Source organism: Carassius carassius, chromosome 36 (assembly GCF_963082965.1).
Source record: "Carassius carassius chromosome 36, fCarCar2.1, whole genome shotgun sequence".
Lineage (NCBI taxonomy): Eukaryota > Metazoa > Chordata > Actinopteri > Cypriniformes > Cyprinidae > Carassius > Carassius carassius.
In genome coordinates this window covers 891,910-911,268 of record NC_081790.1, presented here as the reverse complement: position 1 = coordinate 911,268, position 19,359 = coordinate 891,910, and the positions used below count along the sequence as shown (strand labels likewise).

Genomic DNA, 19,359 nt, shown 5'->3' with positions numbered 1-19,359 from the left:
ATTTTCAAGAAACATCTAAAGACTCATCTTTTTCGCCAGCACTTAACCAACTAATACTAGCACTTTCCTTTTCTTGTCTTTCATATTTAAAAATAAAAATTCTTATCACACCGGATCCATGGTGGTCAAGTCAGTCGGCAAGGCAAGCACTTCTTCCTTGTTTCATGGTGGGTACGTACTATGCTTCAAAACGTAGGTGCTGATTGGCTCCTGTGCGCCAATGAACGCTATCTATCGATCTGTGCTCGATTGCTCTTCCTTCATCCTCCAACTACCCGGATGTCTGTCTCAGTAACTTGAAATTGAATTTGAGAACTGAATCTGAATTGTGTGAAGTGAATGTGAAGATATATAGAGAGTTTAATTTTAAGTGAGGATCAAATTTTATTGGACAAATTTTATTAGACTACAATTCAGATTCAGTTTTTGAATAAATACAATTTCAAATTATACAATTCAGATTCAGTTTTTCAATGCAATGATTCAAATTAAACATAGAACTTTCAAATTATGTTATTCAAATTAAGTTATTCAATGCAATTATTCAAGTTTAGCAATTCAAATTCAGTTTCTGGTGGCACACATTTCAGCCCATACGCAGCTGCCCTCTCAAGCATCAGGTCGCGGAGCAACATCAAAAAGAACAGCTGAGACCAGCCGATAGTTAGGAATAGCTGAAGCCTTTGCGAAATCTGTCAAATACAGGCGTGAAAGTAACAGGCATACCTGCTAAAGTCACGGACAACCTCCGCATCAGTGCCTATACCCAAGAGAGCGTAAGCAGATAATGAGCTCACACGCTTTCTGCTTGAGGAGTGCATCAACTCCAACGCGAATCCACTGTCCTAGTATGGAAGGGAAAGAGGGTCAAATACACGTGAATTTTAACGCGTCAACAACACGTTAAATATGTGTTGTTTACGCGTGAAAAATCAGCGTGTATTTAACGTTTATTTCACGTGTTAAATACACGTGAAATACACGTTGAAAATCAGTTTGAACGGGTCAATGTCATTGGCTGCTGAGGACTTGGGTCAAACCACTTCTGTGAGCTTAGAGGTGTGTACCATTCATAGACAGGCAACCACCATTTAACATGCTATAGATCAGCTTATTCAGCCTTATTATTTAGTCTTTTTTTGTATAGCCTATAGAAAAAATATATTTAAATTGCAGTTTTATGAAATATTTATTTTTTTAATAAATATTAATTAAAATTTTGTGGTGATAGTATAAAGTTTATAAAAGTTACCGTATTTTGTAATGAAACAAGACTTTTTGTTTAGCTCTTGACTCGCCGAAGTATACTATTTAAATACTGTTGCTTTCTGAGTGCCATACACAAAAATACCAACTCATAACTCCACGAATATAGCAAGGAGAGTCAAAAGTTATAGTCTGATTCTACTGTGACGATCCAATTTTATTTTGTCCAGCAGGTGTCATGGGGATAACACTTTTTGTGTCTTTATGTTAAGTGCTGAGATGCAGGTGTTGAAAATTGATTGTGATTAACCATGCTGCTTATAAGATGCTGGCTTTCTTACCCTCGGGGGTGAAGGAGATTGGGGCTTGGTCTCTGTTTGGTGGTCAGACGGACTTTCTCACGCTCTCCAGTCCAAGGCTTGATGTTGTGTTTTTGTATCTTTATATTTTTTTATGTTTTACCTTAATGTAGTTATGTCTGTTTTCTGATTAAAATACATATTTGTGCAAATTTGATTATGTTGTATGGACTCTCCATTCATGTTGCTCCTCCTTGAGCCAAGGGGTTGTAACACTACGTTCTGTCATTAATTACTGATTCATGGGTTTAGGTATTATTTACATATGAAAGATCGTAATGGATTGTTTTGATTTTGGACTCATTTCAATCTTGAGAATCTGCTGTAAATAATGATATGCCATTTTTCACAATCAGAGTATGTTTCATGAAGTTATAAAGGTAAAACCATGAGAATATTGCAGCATGTGCGCATTTGGATTTTTTTTTTTATATATATCTTCAAATCTAAATGACAGATTATTGTATAATTGGGCTCATTTTAATTGAGAGAATTTTAAATTTTCCATGAGCTATTTTGACAGATAGTTTTGGGCTCTTTTAATCAGGAGAATCTACTCTAAATGATGGTGCATCATTTTACACTGAAATCTTGTTTTATGAAGTTACAAGTAAAACAGTGACATCAATAGGCTATAGGCCTATTATTATTATTATATGGGTCTGGGGTTGACTTCTTGTACAAAACTCGCTCCAGTTTATTCAAAGCCTCAAACAATTTCTCAATGGTATGACTAAAAAAACTCTGAGGTTACACCGGTGCAAGGAGCCATTCAAGGGGAAGAAAAGTCTCTGCGACTCAGGGTCTCCCTGTGGTTCAACAACAGACACTAGAATCCTGCATTTTAGCCTGAGCCCGACGGGCTTTTTACCCCCTCGAGCCGGGCTTCGATTGTTCAGATGTGGGCCGGGCCTCCAGTCTGTTTAGATTTCTTCTTACTTTTATATTTTATTCATTCATCAATTAGCGATGAAAAAAAAACTTGCTGCGCTGGTGGAAACAACATGAGACCGTGATGCCACGACTGTAAAGAGCGGCTCGACAATGTTTTGTGTCCCGCAGCTGAACAGTTCTGCGTTCAAATAATAGACTTAAGAAGAAGGTATTTTACTTATTTACTAATAAACTAGTGTTTTCTGAATCTGTGTCACAAGGATGAAGTTGCAATCCCGACTCGTCATCTCCTCATTAGACGCGCCTTAAGAGATAAGTACATCTTTATGGGTTATGATTATAATGAAAGAGTTTTTGTTTTTGATTTGTTTTATTTCGTTAAGTAGTTATTTAAAGCTTTATATATATATATATGTGTGTGTGTGTGTTTTCACTGAGTTTCGGTTCCTTTTTGTACTCCTATTAAAGACAACACGGCAGAACGAGCAACTGTTTTGTTGATATTGTGTGTGCAGTTACGAATAATGTATTACTCTTACCTTTATGAGCAAAAATGAGGCATATCCACGGAAACAAATGCAAGTGATCATGCTGCCGTCTCCCTGTCCTGAAGCGTCTCCTCACAAACTATTGGATATAGCTTACATTTATCTGGGTCTAACGTTTAAACATTGTCATATGCTTCAACTGTTTTATATCTATAGATTTTATTTTAGGTAAGTCGTGATGATTTGAGAAGGCTAAATTGATTAAACCTAGGCTCACTGTCTGCCGCTGGCAGCTTGGACGTTACTTAAAAAAGCCTAAAACTTATATTTAACAAACAAAAAATGCTCCAAACGCTTTTCTAACTTAACTTAATAAAAAAAATTAAACAAAATATAATCACTTTGCTATTACATACAAAACTGAAGTATTTTAATAGCTGATCCAATAAGTACAAGCTGTTTAGGGACTGTTCACCAGGTTTGTCTGATTTGTCCCATTTTTTCAGACACAGTGAAGATCTGATCAGAATCAGTGTAGAGGACCAAGTCTGGAAGATTTTGATGCTAGAGAGAGTGTGAACAGCTGGATAAGCCAAGGCCAAAGATCAAGAAGACCAAACTACAGGAGTTGGCCATCCGAGGGGCATGTGACTGCAGTGGAGGATAGTCCATAAGACATTGAGCCATGAGATGTTCAGTTTGAAGCCCTTAAAACCCTTAATTTAGATTTTATTTTTATTTCATATATCTTGAGATGTTTTAAGTTTAAATTTCACCTCAGTGAAACACTTTAAGCACCAAAACCTTTTCAGTAAGTTACCTTTCTTGTAGAATTGTGCTTCAAATAAAGAACATTATGTTGACCAGATTGTTAGTTAATCATGTAGGCTACAAGTCAATATTGTTTATATGGACAGCGATTTAAAAAAAGTGGACTTGTACGAAAAAAGTTAGGCGCACTAGTGTAACAAGTGCAAAAAATGAGCCTAGAGCCCTGTTGTTTTATTCTACTTCATGAGACCTTTCAGATGACATATGGCACATGAGTATCCGAGTTGTGTGATATTTTTATAAATATTAGAGTACATGGCAAAATTATTATAATTTTTTTTCTCAGCAAATAACTTGGCACTATTTTGGAGTTGATCAACATGCTAAATGCATTGTAATGCTCAGACTCTAAGCTTTCAAATGATATCTATTTTTTCTTGATTTTAATTCAGCAGTTTGAAAAATATGATTAGTAATATTGATGCGATGGGGGGGTTCACGGTGGTATGGTGGTAGCAGTAGAATACTTCTGTTGTCCTGACCCTAGTACAAGCTCTCATTCTAATCCTGAAAGTCTTAAATGCTTATGTCTTATAACATCCATCACCTGTGTACCTAATAACTGATTGTCTGATGAGTGCAGAATCGCTGAACAAAAAGAGGTTTCAATACGTGCCACCTGCTGGCTGACACCCCTCTAAGCTCACAGAAGTGGTTTGACCCAAGTCCTCAGCAGCCAATGACATTGACCCGTTCAAACTGATATTTAACGCATACTTCACGTGTATTTAACGTGTATTTAACACCTGAAATACACGTTAAATACGCGCTGATTTTTTGAAATACACGTATTTAACGTGTTGTTGACGCGTTAAAATTCACGTGTATTTGACCCTCTTGGCTATGGAAGGCCAAAAGGACCAAAACGTTTGAAACTGTCGTGTTAACACGTATTTACTAGGGCTGGGATAAACGATTATTTTTTAAACGATTAATCTAGCGATTATTTTTCGACGCATCGATTAATCTAACGATTAATTTTTTCAGACCGATTCGATTTCGATTATCTCCCCGTTAATTGAATACTAACAATTTATACATGTTGATTTACATATCTGAATGAAAAAAAACATGAATTCCTTAACATTGCAATATATTTTTATTGCTCTTAAAATATATGATATATTTTTTTAAGATATACTTTATACAAAATAAAAGACTGACTAAGAATGCATTACTTTGCACTTGTATAGAGATAGCATTCAATAAAACCTTGAAGCCTTGAAAACACATAGCTTACTGAAACAAGCTTACTGAACACATAGGGCCTAGCTTACTGAAAAACAGTTCTTCTTTCAGATGAAAATAACAACAACTTGATGTCTAGCATTCAATAAAAAAGTTCACCCAAAATACTTGTTTAGAGCAATTGAAAGAATACAGTAACCAATGTAAACTTGAGGGCTTTAAGCTAATACAGAGTGCTTTTCCAAAAAAAATAAATAAATAAATTTAACAGTGATAGCCAGCAGCCTGTCATGGAGAAAAAAAAAAATCTCCGAATGCTCCATGAGAAACTTTGGCGTTCCGCCCTTTTTCTATCGTGTCTAATGATTTTGGTTAATATGCAGGAGGGAGCGAGAGAGAGAGCGAGAGAGAGAGCGAGAGAGAGCGAGAGAGAGCGCGAGAGAGAGAGCGCGAGAGAGTGAGAGAGAGAGCGAGAGAGAGAGAGAGAGAGAGAGAGAGAGCGAGAGAGAGAGAGCAAGACAGCGCTCGTGTTGTTTGAAGACTGCGCGCACACAGCCAGGGCTCTCTCTCGTACGCGTCCTGTCAGGCGCCGCACAGTCATTCTATTGTACATCACTCACCGATCAAATAAGGCTTTGACAGCCGCCAAAAAAAATATATATATATATATGCAGGAATCTTTATAGCCTATCAAAAGATCTTTAAAAAATAAAAATAATAATTCTGTCATTAATTACTCCCTCATGTCGTTTCAAACCTGTAAGACCTTCGTTCATCATCGGAACACAAATCAAGATATTTTTGATGGACTCAAGGACACAAACACGATCAAGGCTCAGAAACGTAGCAAAGACATTATTAAAATAGTCCATGTGACATCAGTGGTTCAACAGTAACGTTATGAATCTACGAGAATACTTTTTGTGAGCAAATAAAACAATAATAACAACTTTATTCAACAATTAGTCTCCTGCGCATCACCCTATAGTGCATTTTGGAGAGTATCACATATATAAAGAACGAATGCTGTTCTGTGTCAGTGTCACATACATGATACACTGTTTACATTATTCTTACGCTTTGATCTGAACGTAAACAATTGCATTTTGTTTACATATGTGATATTCTCAAATGGAGTATAGCATGATGTGGAGGAGACAAATTGTTGAATTAAGTCATTATTATCGTTTTACACAAATTCTCGTAGATTCGTAAAGTTACGTGGATCCGTGTCACATGGACTATTTTAATGATTTCCTATGTTCCTGTAACTTGATCTTCTTGTGAGTTTGGAACGACATGAGGGGGAGTAATTAATGACAGCATTTTCATTTTGGGGTGAACTATCGCTTTAAGAATGTGGGCTTGTACCGTCTGATTACACGCGCTAACATGCTAGTGTAAAAAAAACCCTATCGAGAGTAACTATAGATTATAGCAGTGGTTTTCAAAGCGGTTTTAAAACAACTGGACTACAGAACTAATATAATGATGATGGTTATTGTCTGCTGTTGTCAATAATGTGGCAGTAGCCTGAGAGTTTAAAGGTTGAAGCTAAATGTCTCATATTTTCAGTTTATTCTAAGACTTCCACAGTTTGCTCTAAACAAAATTATAATAAATAATTTCAACAACAGGGCAGCTGAGGAGACTTTACCGGTGTCTGGAAATACTAAACTAAAATTAAACGTAAACCGGCACTTTGTTGGAATATGTAATTAAAATATTACAAGATACATAATCATTAAACAAAACAAAATACTCAGCGTTAAACCATGAGAGCTTACGGGGAGATGGGGGACGAAAGTATCATTTTTCAGAAAAACGTAATTTAAAAAGATAATGTTGCAGACAGAGATATATTTTGCTGTGGCCAATAACTCATAATTGTGGTCTATCAATAACATGTGCTATTTTGTGTAAATTACCAAAGATTTCAGAATAATTTCGCTGTGAACAGAAGATGCAGATCGTTCCTTTCGAGCTCGTCAGTTCAGTCACAAGTAACACAAGAATCAATACAAGCTCGACTTTTGTGTTACTCTTATTTTTATTAAATATTCCTGACTATGACCTTGTTAATATGTAACTACAAACATATTTTGTCCTTTATTTTTGCAAAAGAGATATATATATATTAAATTACATTTTCATTTTAAATTTAAGTTTCATCAAATGTTTCAAAACCCGACTGTACAAACTTTAATTGTTTAAAACATTTATTTATTCATTTAATTTTATTTTTATAAAACTTTTTTTTTAAAGAAAGAACAATATAAAAATAAAAAAATATATAATATAATTCTCAACATGATTTAACAGTAGGCCTAATCAGGTTTCCATATAAATGATGCAAGACACAGAAAGTCACAGCATTAGCATGAGCTGGAGAAAAGAAACACTGGTTGACCCCCAACATTCATTTACACGACATAAAATCATTAAATCAGATTTAGACTTTTTTTAAAACTTGCCTCACAGAAAAAAATAATTTTAAATAGACAATATTTTTTTGGGATCTGACCTCGAGCGTCGAAATGTTTGTCTGTCGTCAGTTTAAGCGAGAAAATACTTTAGTTTTCAAAAACAACGAGCAACAGGAATATTGCAAAATGGAGAGGCAAGAGAGAGTGACGTCATCAGAGAAACACGTCGAGTTCAGCCAGACTTTGGTTCAGCTCGCATCCGAATAGTTTACAGTTTTACACAGAGACTGAACAGTGACAAACATACTTCAGACATAAGATTTGCAATTGCATTACGACGTTCCTCTAAAATAAATTATATATATTTGTTTTTGTATTTTATGTAAAGATAATACGACATGGACTCAACAACGAAGAAAGCTTTCAAACCGAAAGTAAACCGAAAGTAAAACGTAAGTTCAAAAAGAGGAAATATTCACGCGTGTCAACTTAAGATACACATTTAATTCATTGAAAAGTAATCTCGAATCATTCCTAATGGCAGAAAGTTACCTTTTTAACCACGATTGAGATTTAGAGCAGATCACAGCGACGCTCGCGCAGGTTATAGCGGAACCAGTGTTGCCAGATCTCGCGACACAAATAAGCAACCAGGCCTGTGAAAACAAGCCCAAAACAAGAGACTTTTTCTACGGACCCCAAATAGATTGCCCTGCTCTGCCTCTGATTGGCTAGTACTCGTTGCCATCTCGGATGTGGGTGGGAAAAAACTCAGCTGTCTCCTGTGTGTATGGGGGAAAGGGAGGGACGGAGAGAACAGGCTAGAACTACGTTTAAATAAAAATATCCGCTTGATAACTTATTATGGAGCTGGTGTGACGGTGTTGCCTGGGCAGTCTGCACAATGGAGATACAAATGTAGAAATAGGGGTTTCACTTCACAGAGAATAAATCAGTTCCACAGCATATCTCGTTATCTCTGCTGTTTATTTAAAACAGTACTCTTTCTTTTTAATCTTTTCTTTTGTGTTGTGATCGTATAATGAGTACAATTTTGCAGATTGACAATTATAAAACATTTTCAGTGAATTAATCACAAATCAACTCAATGAAAAACAGAACAATTCAATAGAAAGGGAAACATCCCCACCTAGTGGTGAACATGCACAATTCTACATGCATTTAATCCATAAAACACATTATAACAATATATTTTATACAGATTACCTGCACAATGGAGATACAAATGTAGAAATAGGGGTTTCACTTCACAGATAATAAATCAGTTCTACATAAAACACAAGACAATGCACAAATTAATTACGGTTGTGCCCGTAATACAAAGTCAATAATAACTCGATAAAACATAACACACTCGACGCCAAACACGCACCAAAATATGCCTTACTAGTTCATTGCAGTATAAATCTGCAACAAAGGGGTTATTTATGCGTTTTGAACACTTTTAACGGATAATTCTCTGACCGCTCAAAACGTGCAACTTACCCACAGCATATCTCGTTATCTCTGCTGTGGGCGGTCCCTATTCCGTTCACTAAATGCCATCACACATCAGACAGATGGCGCGGTCCCCATTTATGCAGTAATTTAACATTCTACACTCCGTTACACTGGGAACAAGCCCAAATAAGCAACTACACTTTAGAAACAAGCCCAAAAAAAACGCGCCCCGCGACTACCAATATTTGTAAGCAGAAAAACAAGCCCAAAGCAGTGTTGCCAGATTGGATTTACGATTCCAACAAAATTCCGCCCACTCCAACAAAAAACTGCCCAAAACTTTAACTAACAAAATAATGTGATACAACATGTCAGTCAAAGGTGTTACGAGCCATTTTAACTCCTTAAAACTAAATAATAACATTAGATAGCTACATTTCCCATGGATCAAATGGTGGCAAATACATTAAAGAAAATTACTGAATATGATTAAAATAGGTTATGCAAGCAGTCACCGTCAAAACATTTGATTGATTTACAATTGATTTACCGATACCCTTGAAAAAACATATCATTTTCAATGGCAACAGTCAGAATTTAAATGCAAGTGTCCAATATAAGTGATAGGAAAAAGCAACGTAATTAGGTAGCCTATTTCACACTTGTTTATGCACACATAAAACAGTCAAAACTGTGTTGTCATTCATTGATAAGTTTATCACTGAGGTGGTATGTAAATGTATTTTCACAGCGGTCCACATGAGAAACAATACCGCCCTAATAGTGGCTTTAGTCTTTTGTGAAGTTTATATTGTAGAACATTACATTTGCACAGTCAAAACTAAGAAGATATACCAATCAGTACTGTTTAAAAGATAAAAGACAAGATCGTTTAGATATAGATTAGATATAAATAGATTATGTTATAAATTAAATAATTTAACTGTGCTCTATTTTAGGAGTTGCAGTAATATTAGACTCTTGGTGTCATCTTTCCCTCAACAGGTGTAATTCACGTTTTGAGTGTTAAAACACTCTCCCACTCTTTACCATGTAACATATATTTAGGCATTATGATCACTCATACAGTTCATACATTTAAAATTAGATCCGTTATTGCTCATGAATCATCACGTGTGTCTGTAGATCACTAGTGATTGGCTAAAAGTACGGCCGCGACGTTCATATCAGCATCAGCACCTCTGCACTGCAGTTAATAATAATGTGATGACTGTTCGGATGCAGTATGCACACTTGAGCTTGTTTGTTAGCCAATTAGCCTATACAATTTATATTTTTGAAAACCACCAAACTGACCCCAAACCAGCCCAAATTTTGTCCACCTGCCCAAGACAATTTTAACCCGCACAATCAAATTCAAAACCCCCCAATTGGGCGGGAAGCCGCCCAATCTGGCAACACTGAACGGCGGTTGGCATCCAGCTTATTGGTGCAATACCGCCCTCTTCTGTTCTGGAGTGTGGATCAGATAATAAAACTAAACGTACACATCACTCACATTGTTCCCTAACATTAATATCTACATACACTAGCGTACTCTTCAAATACAGTTTCTCCAAACGTGTTTATTACTTTAGGTAGTCATTATCAAGATAATCCATGTCCAAGAGTCAATTTCCTCGGATGAGATGATTTTTATTCGTTCCTTATTTAACACAATGCTATAAACACACACTGACCTCATCGAGGTTTTATTTTGGCACTTTGAATTTGCATATTAGCTAAATATTTAGATTCAACCGAAACATTTAGATTCAACATTTAGATTTAGATTTAGATTTAACATTTAGATTTTATATTTACATTTAGATTTAGATTTAACATTTAACATTTAGGTCTAACATTTAATATTTATGTTTAACTATTTAAAATATCTCTAAGACAAATATTGTTGTAAATGTGCTAAAAAGTGACCGTCAAAAATTCATACCAGTTTTTTAAACATTGTTTGAAGCTAAATGTGACAAAATGTTGCTGTTATATTCAGCATGAGCAGCTTTACAAACGGCACCCGATACGTTCTCAACAGCCGGTGCGTGAATCATCTTCTGCTACTTGCTTTACGGCGGATCACATACTTATTAGTGTATTACCGCCACTTATCTCTCAAATGAAGCACACTCTTATCTACAATCTTAGTTAGGAGTGTCAATGGTTTGGACGTTCGGACATTGCAGTGAATCAGAGGTACTACTTACATGACGTATTTCCCGTCATGCCATCAAATACAAAATACCGGTTGAAAATAAATCAATAAGCATCAAGAAGCCATGGTTTACAGTGAATTTATAACCACTAAGGGGAGCTGTATGATGCGAAGCTGAGACATAACTGTTATAAATTCACTGTAAACCACGGACGGCTTCACGGAGCTTATTGCTCTTATCAGAATCAGAAAGAGCTTTATTGCCAAGTATACAAGGAATTTGTTTTAGTGACATAAGCTTCCAGTGCACTGAGACAACACACAGATGGGAAAAATAAAAAAAGGAAATAAATAAATTGTATTAACAGTTGTGCTGTAGATGATAATGGAATAGGATTGAGTGAGATGCAGGGATGTACTAGGATGGAGGGGTAACAAATAGATATAAGGATATTTCACATTTTTGATGCATAAGTGGGGAACATTTAACTGTTCATGAGGTAGAAACTGTTCTTGTGCCTGACTGTGCTGGTGTTTGTGTCTCTGAATCGCCGGCCAGATGCTAAAAGTTTAAAGATGGGGTAACTTGGATGTGAGTGATTTTCTGAGCCCTTTTCCTCACTCTGGAGGTATACAGTTCTTGAAGGGTGGGCAGGGGAGCACCAATAATCCTTTCAGCAGTCTGAACCGTTCTCTGTAGTCTTCTGATGTCTGAAGACTAAAACAGATATAAAACGGTTATTCCATATACGAAGTAAGGTTTCACAGAATAAAAAAAATAAAGTGTAATGATATTAATAAAAACAGTATTCTTCCACCAAACAATGTAGCTCCTCAGAAAGGTGTATGTCTGTAATTTACAACAGCTTTGAACGCAGCTCAACCAATCAGAATCGAGGACCGGAACTATCCATATTCATATTATCCAGTTCAGTTTCTTCTATTAGTGTCAGTGCAATCAGTCCTGCCTCCCCAACTAAGCTAGACAAAGGAACCAAAACTCTTCGGTTACAGAAATAGAGAAGAAACCTTGGGAGAAACCAGGCTCAGTCGGGGTTTGGTTCTCCAATTCTCTAGAGCCAGCTGAACCACATTTACACTGCAAAATAATATTTAAGGATAAGATTTAATATTGGGGACTCAAATATATGCCAATTATATGCCAAATATGATCATATTAGCTACCCCAATTTTACAGTCTCTGCACTGGCTACCTATTAAGTTCCGTATCTGTTACAAATTATCATTACTTACCTATAAGGCCCTAAATGGTTTAGCTCCTGCATACCTAACTAGCCTTCTACCACGCTACAACCCATCACGCTCCCTAAGGTCACAAAACGCTGGACTTTTGGTAGTTCCTAGGATAGCAAAGTCCACTAAAGGAGGTAGAGCTTTTTCACATTTGGCTCCCAAACTCTGGAATAGCCTTCCTGATAATGTTCGGGGTTCAGACACACTCTCTCTGTTTAAATCTAGATTAAAAACGCATCTCTTTCGCCAAGCATTCGAATAATGTATCTCTTAAATTGTGAGTGTAGTTGCATCTGCATTTTTATTCTTTAGCTTGGGTTAAACTAATTTTACTTTGTTGGATCAGCAGCTATGCTAATGATGTCTCTATTTGTTTCTATGTTTTGCCACGGGATCTTCATCCCATGGTAACTAGGATTTACACAAGCTCCAGTCTGGATCCAGAACACCTGAGAAGAGATGATGCTGACCCTCAGAGGACCCCAGATGATGCTGACCCTGAATCAACAAACAGAACTAACAATTATTGCTACAAGTGTGACTGCATCATATAATAACTATTAATTAATAATATTGATAGTTCATCATCTAGCTGACTACGTCTTGTATTATTATTATTTTTTTTAATTTTTTTATAAAATCCTGTCAAACGTGCACAAATTACTAGCTACTACTAAATATTGTAGAAACATAATTTTCTGTAAAGTTGCTTTGTAACGATTTGTATTGTAAAAAGCGCTATACAAATAAACTTGAATTGAATTGAATGTAAATTGGAGATAGAAACCATTCAACATTAGTCTTTTCAGGAACGACATTCTGGAACGATGCATTGATCTGGATGCAACAAAGAATACCTGCATGACTGATCCTCTCATGGGAATTTGTAAAATTTTTGTTTGTTACTTAAAGATAAAAATATATATTTTATAATAAATTATTTGTTGCTTTTGATAAATTTTACATTCATAAAAGTAAATTTTTCAAATGACCTCACAATTAATGGTTTTTGAAGAGAAATCTGTTATATATTTGGAAACATTAAGAGGAAAAGCAAGGTATTTATTAAAAGATTTTGGCTTTATTATGTAAAAGCCTCATAATCCTCTACTTTTCTTTGTACCCCCCCCCCCCCCCCCCCCCAATATATTTTATTTTATATAAGTTTTGTGGTACAATGTACAGATATGAAAATGTAATGTAATCTTAGTCATGATATGTAAATATTTCAGTTATAAATGCTTTTCGTTCAAAATCATTTGAATAAAAATAAAAAAGATGAATCTTCTGCAGTTCAGTGGCATTGAGTTTTTCAGCCTGAGGGTGGCGCTATGCACTGAATTGTAATATATCCTGGTCATTTCATGACTAGAAACACCTAAACATATTTGTTGAGAAATGCTGAAGACATTAACAAATTATTATAGAGTTTAGAGGTCTGTATCGGGTTTGCATCCCATGTTTAACAATGCTTTGCATTGATCTTTGAGAAGCCTTTTAATATATATGAGAAGTATTTAACATTTTTGGCATACTTAAGTGTACTTGCAGCCAGGCTAATGATTGATATACTGTACTTAAAATGTGTTAAAGATTAGTTAACTTAAACACATTACACATTTAATACTAAGTATATTTTACAGTTGTCATTAAATTGAAGTAAAGCACAATTGAAAGTGTATTTTCTGTACTTGTATGTGGTGAAGTGGAGCAACATCAAGTATACTTAGTACACTTTAACCCTATGTAGAGACTAATTATATGAATTATAGATTAAAGTGTATTTGTGTTATAAGTACATTATAAATTAAGCATGGGTGTATAAATTATAATTGTATTTCAAATATATTTCCTTTATCAATAGTACATTGCAAATATATTAACAAAGAATACTATCAATAGAAAAATATACTTGAAGTGAAAGTTCTATGTAATTTTTAAAGTGTGCTTATTTTAATCTTAAATCAAAGGCAATATAAAATTATTTTTGGCAGATATTTTGTCCTCTTTTAAGCAAAAACTAACAGTTTTTATATATTTTTTCCAGAAAACAAGTCATTTTGCTTCTCAAGTGAATGCATTTTGATTTAATTAAGACATAGATGTTTATACTAGAAAAGAAGATAAAAATAAGCAGTGTGCAGTGTGATTAGAATTGTGGATCTAAGGTTCTAGTGGGTTGAAAATTTGAGAAAATAGTGTAAAATATAAACATAAGTAAATAGATTCTTAACAGAAAGATAATATTTTACACATTCTTCATTAATTTTTTTCATATAGTATAGTACATGCTGTAGTATATATTATAGCACGATAAAACTCTATAATCACGGGAAGAAGGAGGCGGGAACCGGCGGACATTTAAATGAAACTTTAATAATTAAATAAACACAAAAAAGCGAGACAGCCCCTCACGGACGACTGCCGCGCACAAACAAAACACAAACACAAAATAAATCCAGGCCTGGTCCTCTCTCGTCCTTCACTGTCGTCGCTCCTCTTTTATATCCTTCCATCTCCTCCATGGGACTCGAGACCGGTGAGTGTCGCAGGTGTCCAATCACGCGACCGGCTCTCGGCCCCGCCCCACTCGCCAAATATATATATACACACACACACACACAGGTGTCTTTAGATTTTAGGAAGGGATTCCCTCAAAATGAGATCATCATATTTAAGGATCGCTAACATCAAAAAGTTTGATAAACCACTTAAACAACAGCCACACAATAATGCATGCATTTAAAACAACGATTACATCAATTACTGTAAAACTGAAGCGACAGCAACTGCTGCTTCTCACATGAGAAAATGACAAAGTGACTCAAAATAATTTGATCAACCTATAAATCAAAGAAACAAAAGTTTCTTAGGTCAAACATTTGAGATCCATGTTTTCATTTCTGAAGCTCAATCCATTAATTCTCGAGGAGAACACGCTGGACAAATCATTCATGGCGTCTCTTCAGATCAAAAGATTCAGATTCATCAGCTACGATATGGAAATAACTAGAACAATAAAGTGCAATAAACGGCAAAACAATTAGCTCTACAGACCAGTGTATTTATAATTACCACAGTTCATTAAAAGTAGTACCAGGTTTTGCATTATCAAGCTGCGTAATGAACTGTTTTGTGCAGCTAAAAATAACTGGAAGTGTATGACAGCAGAAGCCAAATACATTCAGTTTAGAAACGAACGTGACCACACTTCTGTTAGAAATGAGCTGGATAGAATCTGTTAAATAATTCACAATATATATTAATACAAAAACATGCATAGTTCATGAAAATGCATGGAATATGAGACTGCAAAATGAAACAAATATTTTGTCAGACGAAAGCGAGTCTCTGTGAAGCAGATGCAGGTCAAAGGTTCATGGAGTGGAAATGATGACATCAGAGAGATATCAGAAGATGCATCTCCTGCTGAGTGTGTTTGTGTTCAGATGAGTCTGTAAAAGCCTTCAGACGTCAGGAGATGAACAGACTGTACTCTAGATGATGATGATGATGATGATGAAGGGCTCAATGTGAGAATCTCACCTCACTTTTAACATCAGAATCAAACTACACAGATCTGCTGGATCACATTACACTAGAAATCACAAACATATATCAGGTTATGCTCATGTACATTTTTCTATTCATTTATGCATTTATTATGTTCTTGTTCAATAACTGTTGTGTCAATCAAACACTATCTGTAAATGTTTCATTCAGTTCGGTGACTCAGAAAGTCAGTCTGATGAGTTTGTCTGAATGTTTCACTTCATGACAGGAGCCTTGAGAAAACAACAGTCAATGGAGGAAGAGTAAAATGTGATGAATGATTAATAAACACTTACAGTAAGGTTTCAGTTTCTCCATACTGTCCCATCTAGCAGACATCTGTCTGCTCTTCTCTTGTGATTCACAGATGTGTGTCTTATTTCTGACCTCCATTTCTCTTTTCTCTTGTTATTTTCTCATCTGTGGTTTCTGATGCTCCAGCTGCTTTATGTTTGTGTTATTTACTGTAATCACACGAATACAATTTAATTACAGTTTAATTAAAGCCAGCGGTGTTACAGTGATATGAAACAAGGAATACAGAGACAAACGATGATAACACTTTTATAATACAAACATTCAATAATTTACAAGTGGAAGAAATTAAAACATTTATGATAAAATGGCAAAAAATTCAGTCGGTATCCGTATGAGAGTAAAGCTGCTCAGTAAAGTAAAATATAATGATGAATTAAATCATGTGTTAGAAACATGTTTCTCACCTGTAAGAACCTGTGTTTATAAAATCATATTGAATTTACAGTAAAGTCCTGCAGAAATTAAGTTCCACATTGATGATGATCATCGTGTCATAGAGATTTCTGTCTGCATTCATGTGTGTGCTCTGTTTTATACCGGGACTGAGATTGTGCTTTTATACCAGGGCTATATGAAGTTTCAACAGACCAACCAAACCTGTTAAAGCAGCATTTCTGAACGTTGTGATGGAGAAATCAGCCGATGACGCAACAAGGAAATAAACTAGTTTTACAAAGTGCAAGAATTCAGATTCATTCGCCTGGACTAGAAGAATAAAGTGTAGTAAACAGTCAAACTATCTGTGCTATAATACACCAGTGTGTTTATAATTACAACAATACATTAATATGGTAACGGCTTATATCTCACCTGTCAGTATCACTCTACCGGTTCATCTGCATCATGAGAGACTGCAGAAAATAAAGAAGAAAAGAGTGAGGCATTCAATTCATATAAACATGACTCTTTTACTAGTATGACCTAAAAGTCTATGATTTTAAAATATTCACAGTTTGCTCTTTTGGTCACGGAGTATCTAAATGATAAGAAATGTTTTATCGACATGTTTAACACAAGCAGATATGGTCAAGTGTCAGTAGGTAGTTTATTCTTATTCTGGGGCTAGTTGTCACACCTTTAACTCAAGTGAAGTAACTTTTGAAAGCATATTTAGAACAATTTCATTTTAGAACAATGTCATTTACCAAGGAACACCATATACACTTCATCGGACACCGCTGACCCCTGGTTGAGTATGATGTCACAAGGGGGGCCCTGACACTGTTTATCAAATCAAATTATTAATTAAACTGGTAATCAATGCCCCCCGGAATAACTTTTGTACATTTTAAAGTTAAATTCTTTAAAATCTAATGCACATTGAAGTTCAAAATTATATATTGTCTCAGATTACATTACATTCACATTGATGTTTTAGGAATCCAAACAAATTACAAATAGGGAAATTACAATATATATTTTTTATTAACCTTATTTCTACACTTGAAAGATATATTTGAACTTGGATTGCAGTGCCCATTTAAACCAGTAGCTGTCAATATTACATACTACATGTTTGGTGTATATACTAAGAAAACAAACATGCTAATCATGCCATCAAGTCATCTCAGGACAATTGTCACACTGAATATTTATTAATGCCTTCAACGTAAATATTAGCAATTGTGAGTTCCAGAGTGTGCGGTTTTGTGTCTAGAGTATGGGACAATTGGCCAAAGATTAAGCAAACAATGTCTAACTGTTTGTGAAAATAAAAACACTAGAGATAAAAACACTAGGCATAAAACCACACACACACACACACACACACACACACAAATCTAGCAAAAGCAAACAATGCATTCAAAACTGTAGTATGCTTTTCCAAAATGATTTTTATTTCATGCACACACGTCATTTGAAAAGTTGCATCTACCAGTCAACAACAGACAATAGTGATCTATTAGTAATAATAATAGTAGTCTACTACTACTGCTCAAAATTAGCTAATTTATTCTTATTTTGTTATTGATTGTTTACTTAATTAAGTTAACAATCAATAATAACATGAAGCCCTGGGTGATACTCTTAGCACTGTTACTACTCTGGGGGACTTTCTGAGTGATGCCCTGAGTGACCTTTAAAGTGACGCTCTGGGGGACGCTCTGAGTGACGCTCTGGGGGACGTTTTGAGTGCTACATGGGGGGGGGGGCAGTTTGAGTGACGCTCTGGGGGACGCTCTGGGGGACGCTCTGGGTGACGCTCTGGGGGACGTTCTGGAAAACGTTCTGGATGATGTTTTGAGTGATGTTCTGTATATTGTTCTGGATGATGTTCTGGGTGATGTTGATGTTCTGGGTGACATTATAAACATCATTACACAAATCCCCCTCACAACATGAGATGCCATGAACACTACTAAAAGATATGTTGGCATAATCACAAATAGATTTAGGCCTTTTAGAAGCCATGATTTGTTGTAATTCACTGATGAAAAGAAAGAAAACATATGTTAGTCTAAAATAGCAATTGGTATCAGACATTTAAAATGAATAATGGAGAAACTAAATAACAACTTGAATCTTGATTCTCACCTGCCATTGAAATGCAGTGGTCTTCACTCCCTGAACAGTTCACTGTGTTTGAGCAGTTCTGTCCATCACAATAGTAACATTTCTTTCCATTGGGAGTGTTAGTGCTGGGATCTACAGGAGGAAAACAAAACAATTGGTAGACAATCAAGATGCACTCTCTTTTTGATTCCTTACTAAATATCATATGGAATTAAAATGTGTTTTGACCTCACAGATTCTGTGGTCAGTATAAAGTGCAATACCTGGAGCATCTTGGACGTTACAAAGGTCAGTGTCACAGCAGGAATAAGAAACCTGTACAGAGCCATAGTTCATCGACCCACTTGTACAGTTACCAGCACAATATCTACCATTCACTTTAGTTGCACCTAAAATACATGAATAATACAGAAATCTATATAGAATATTCTGTAATTGAAATTCTAAATTCTGACAGAAAAACAATTAGCAGTTCTGTGAGAATTTACACTTCCACTGTTTCTACAGCATTAAATAATACCAGCATCTGTATCAGTCAAATATAACAGTAAATCAATAAATCATATTAGACTTACCAAATTGCGATACTGTTGTTACATTCATGCACTTGGAATATCCACTGGGACATGTTATATTCCCAAGATCCGCACAAGAACCCGTATCATTCCTGCACTGATAGCAGCTGAGAGAGTGTCCTTCAG

At 35.5% G+C, this 19,359-nt stretch overlaps 1 protein-coding gene across 1 annotated transcript; it reads right to left on the bottom strand.

Annotated features, from left to right (window-relative positions):
• Nucleotides 1-16,963: 16,963 nt before the first annotated feature.
• LOC132116509 (uncharacterized) lies at nt 16,964-19,359 on the bottom strand. Its single transcript, XM_059525395.1, has 5 exons — nt 19,234-19,359; nt 18,922-19,047; nt 18,680-18,790; nt 18,171-18,572; nt 16,964-16,995 (listed from the first exon to the last, which is right to left on the bottom strand). Exons 1-5 carry the CDS (start codon nt 19,259-19,261, stop codon nt 16,964-16,966), a joined length of 699 nt encoding a protein of 232 aa, XP_059381378.1. The 5' UTR covers nt 19,262-19,359.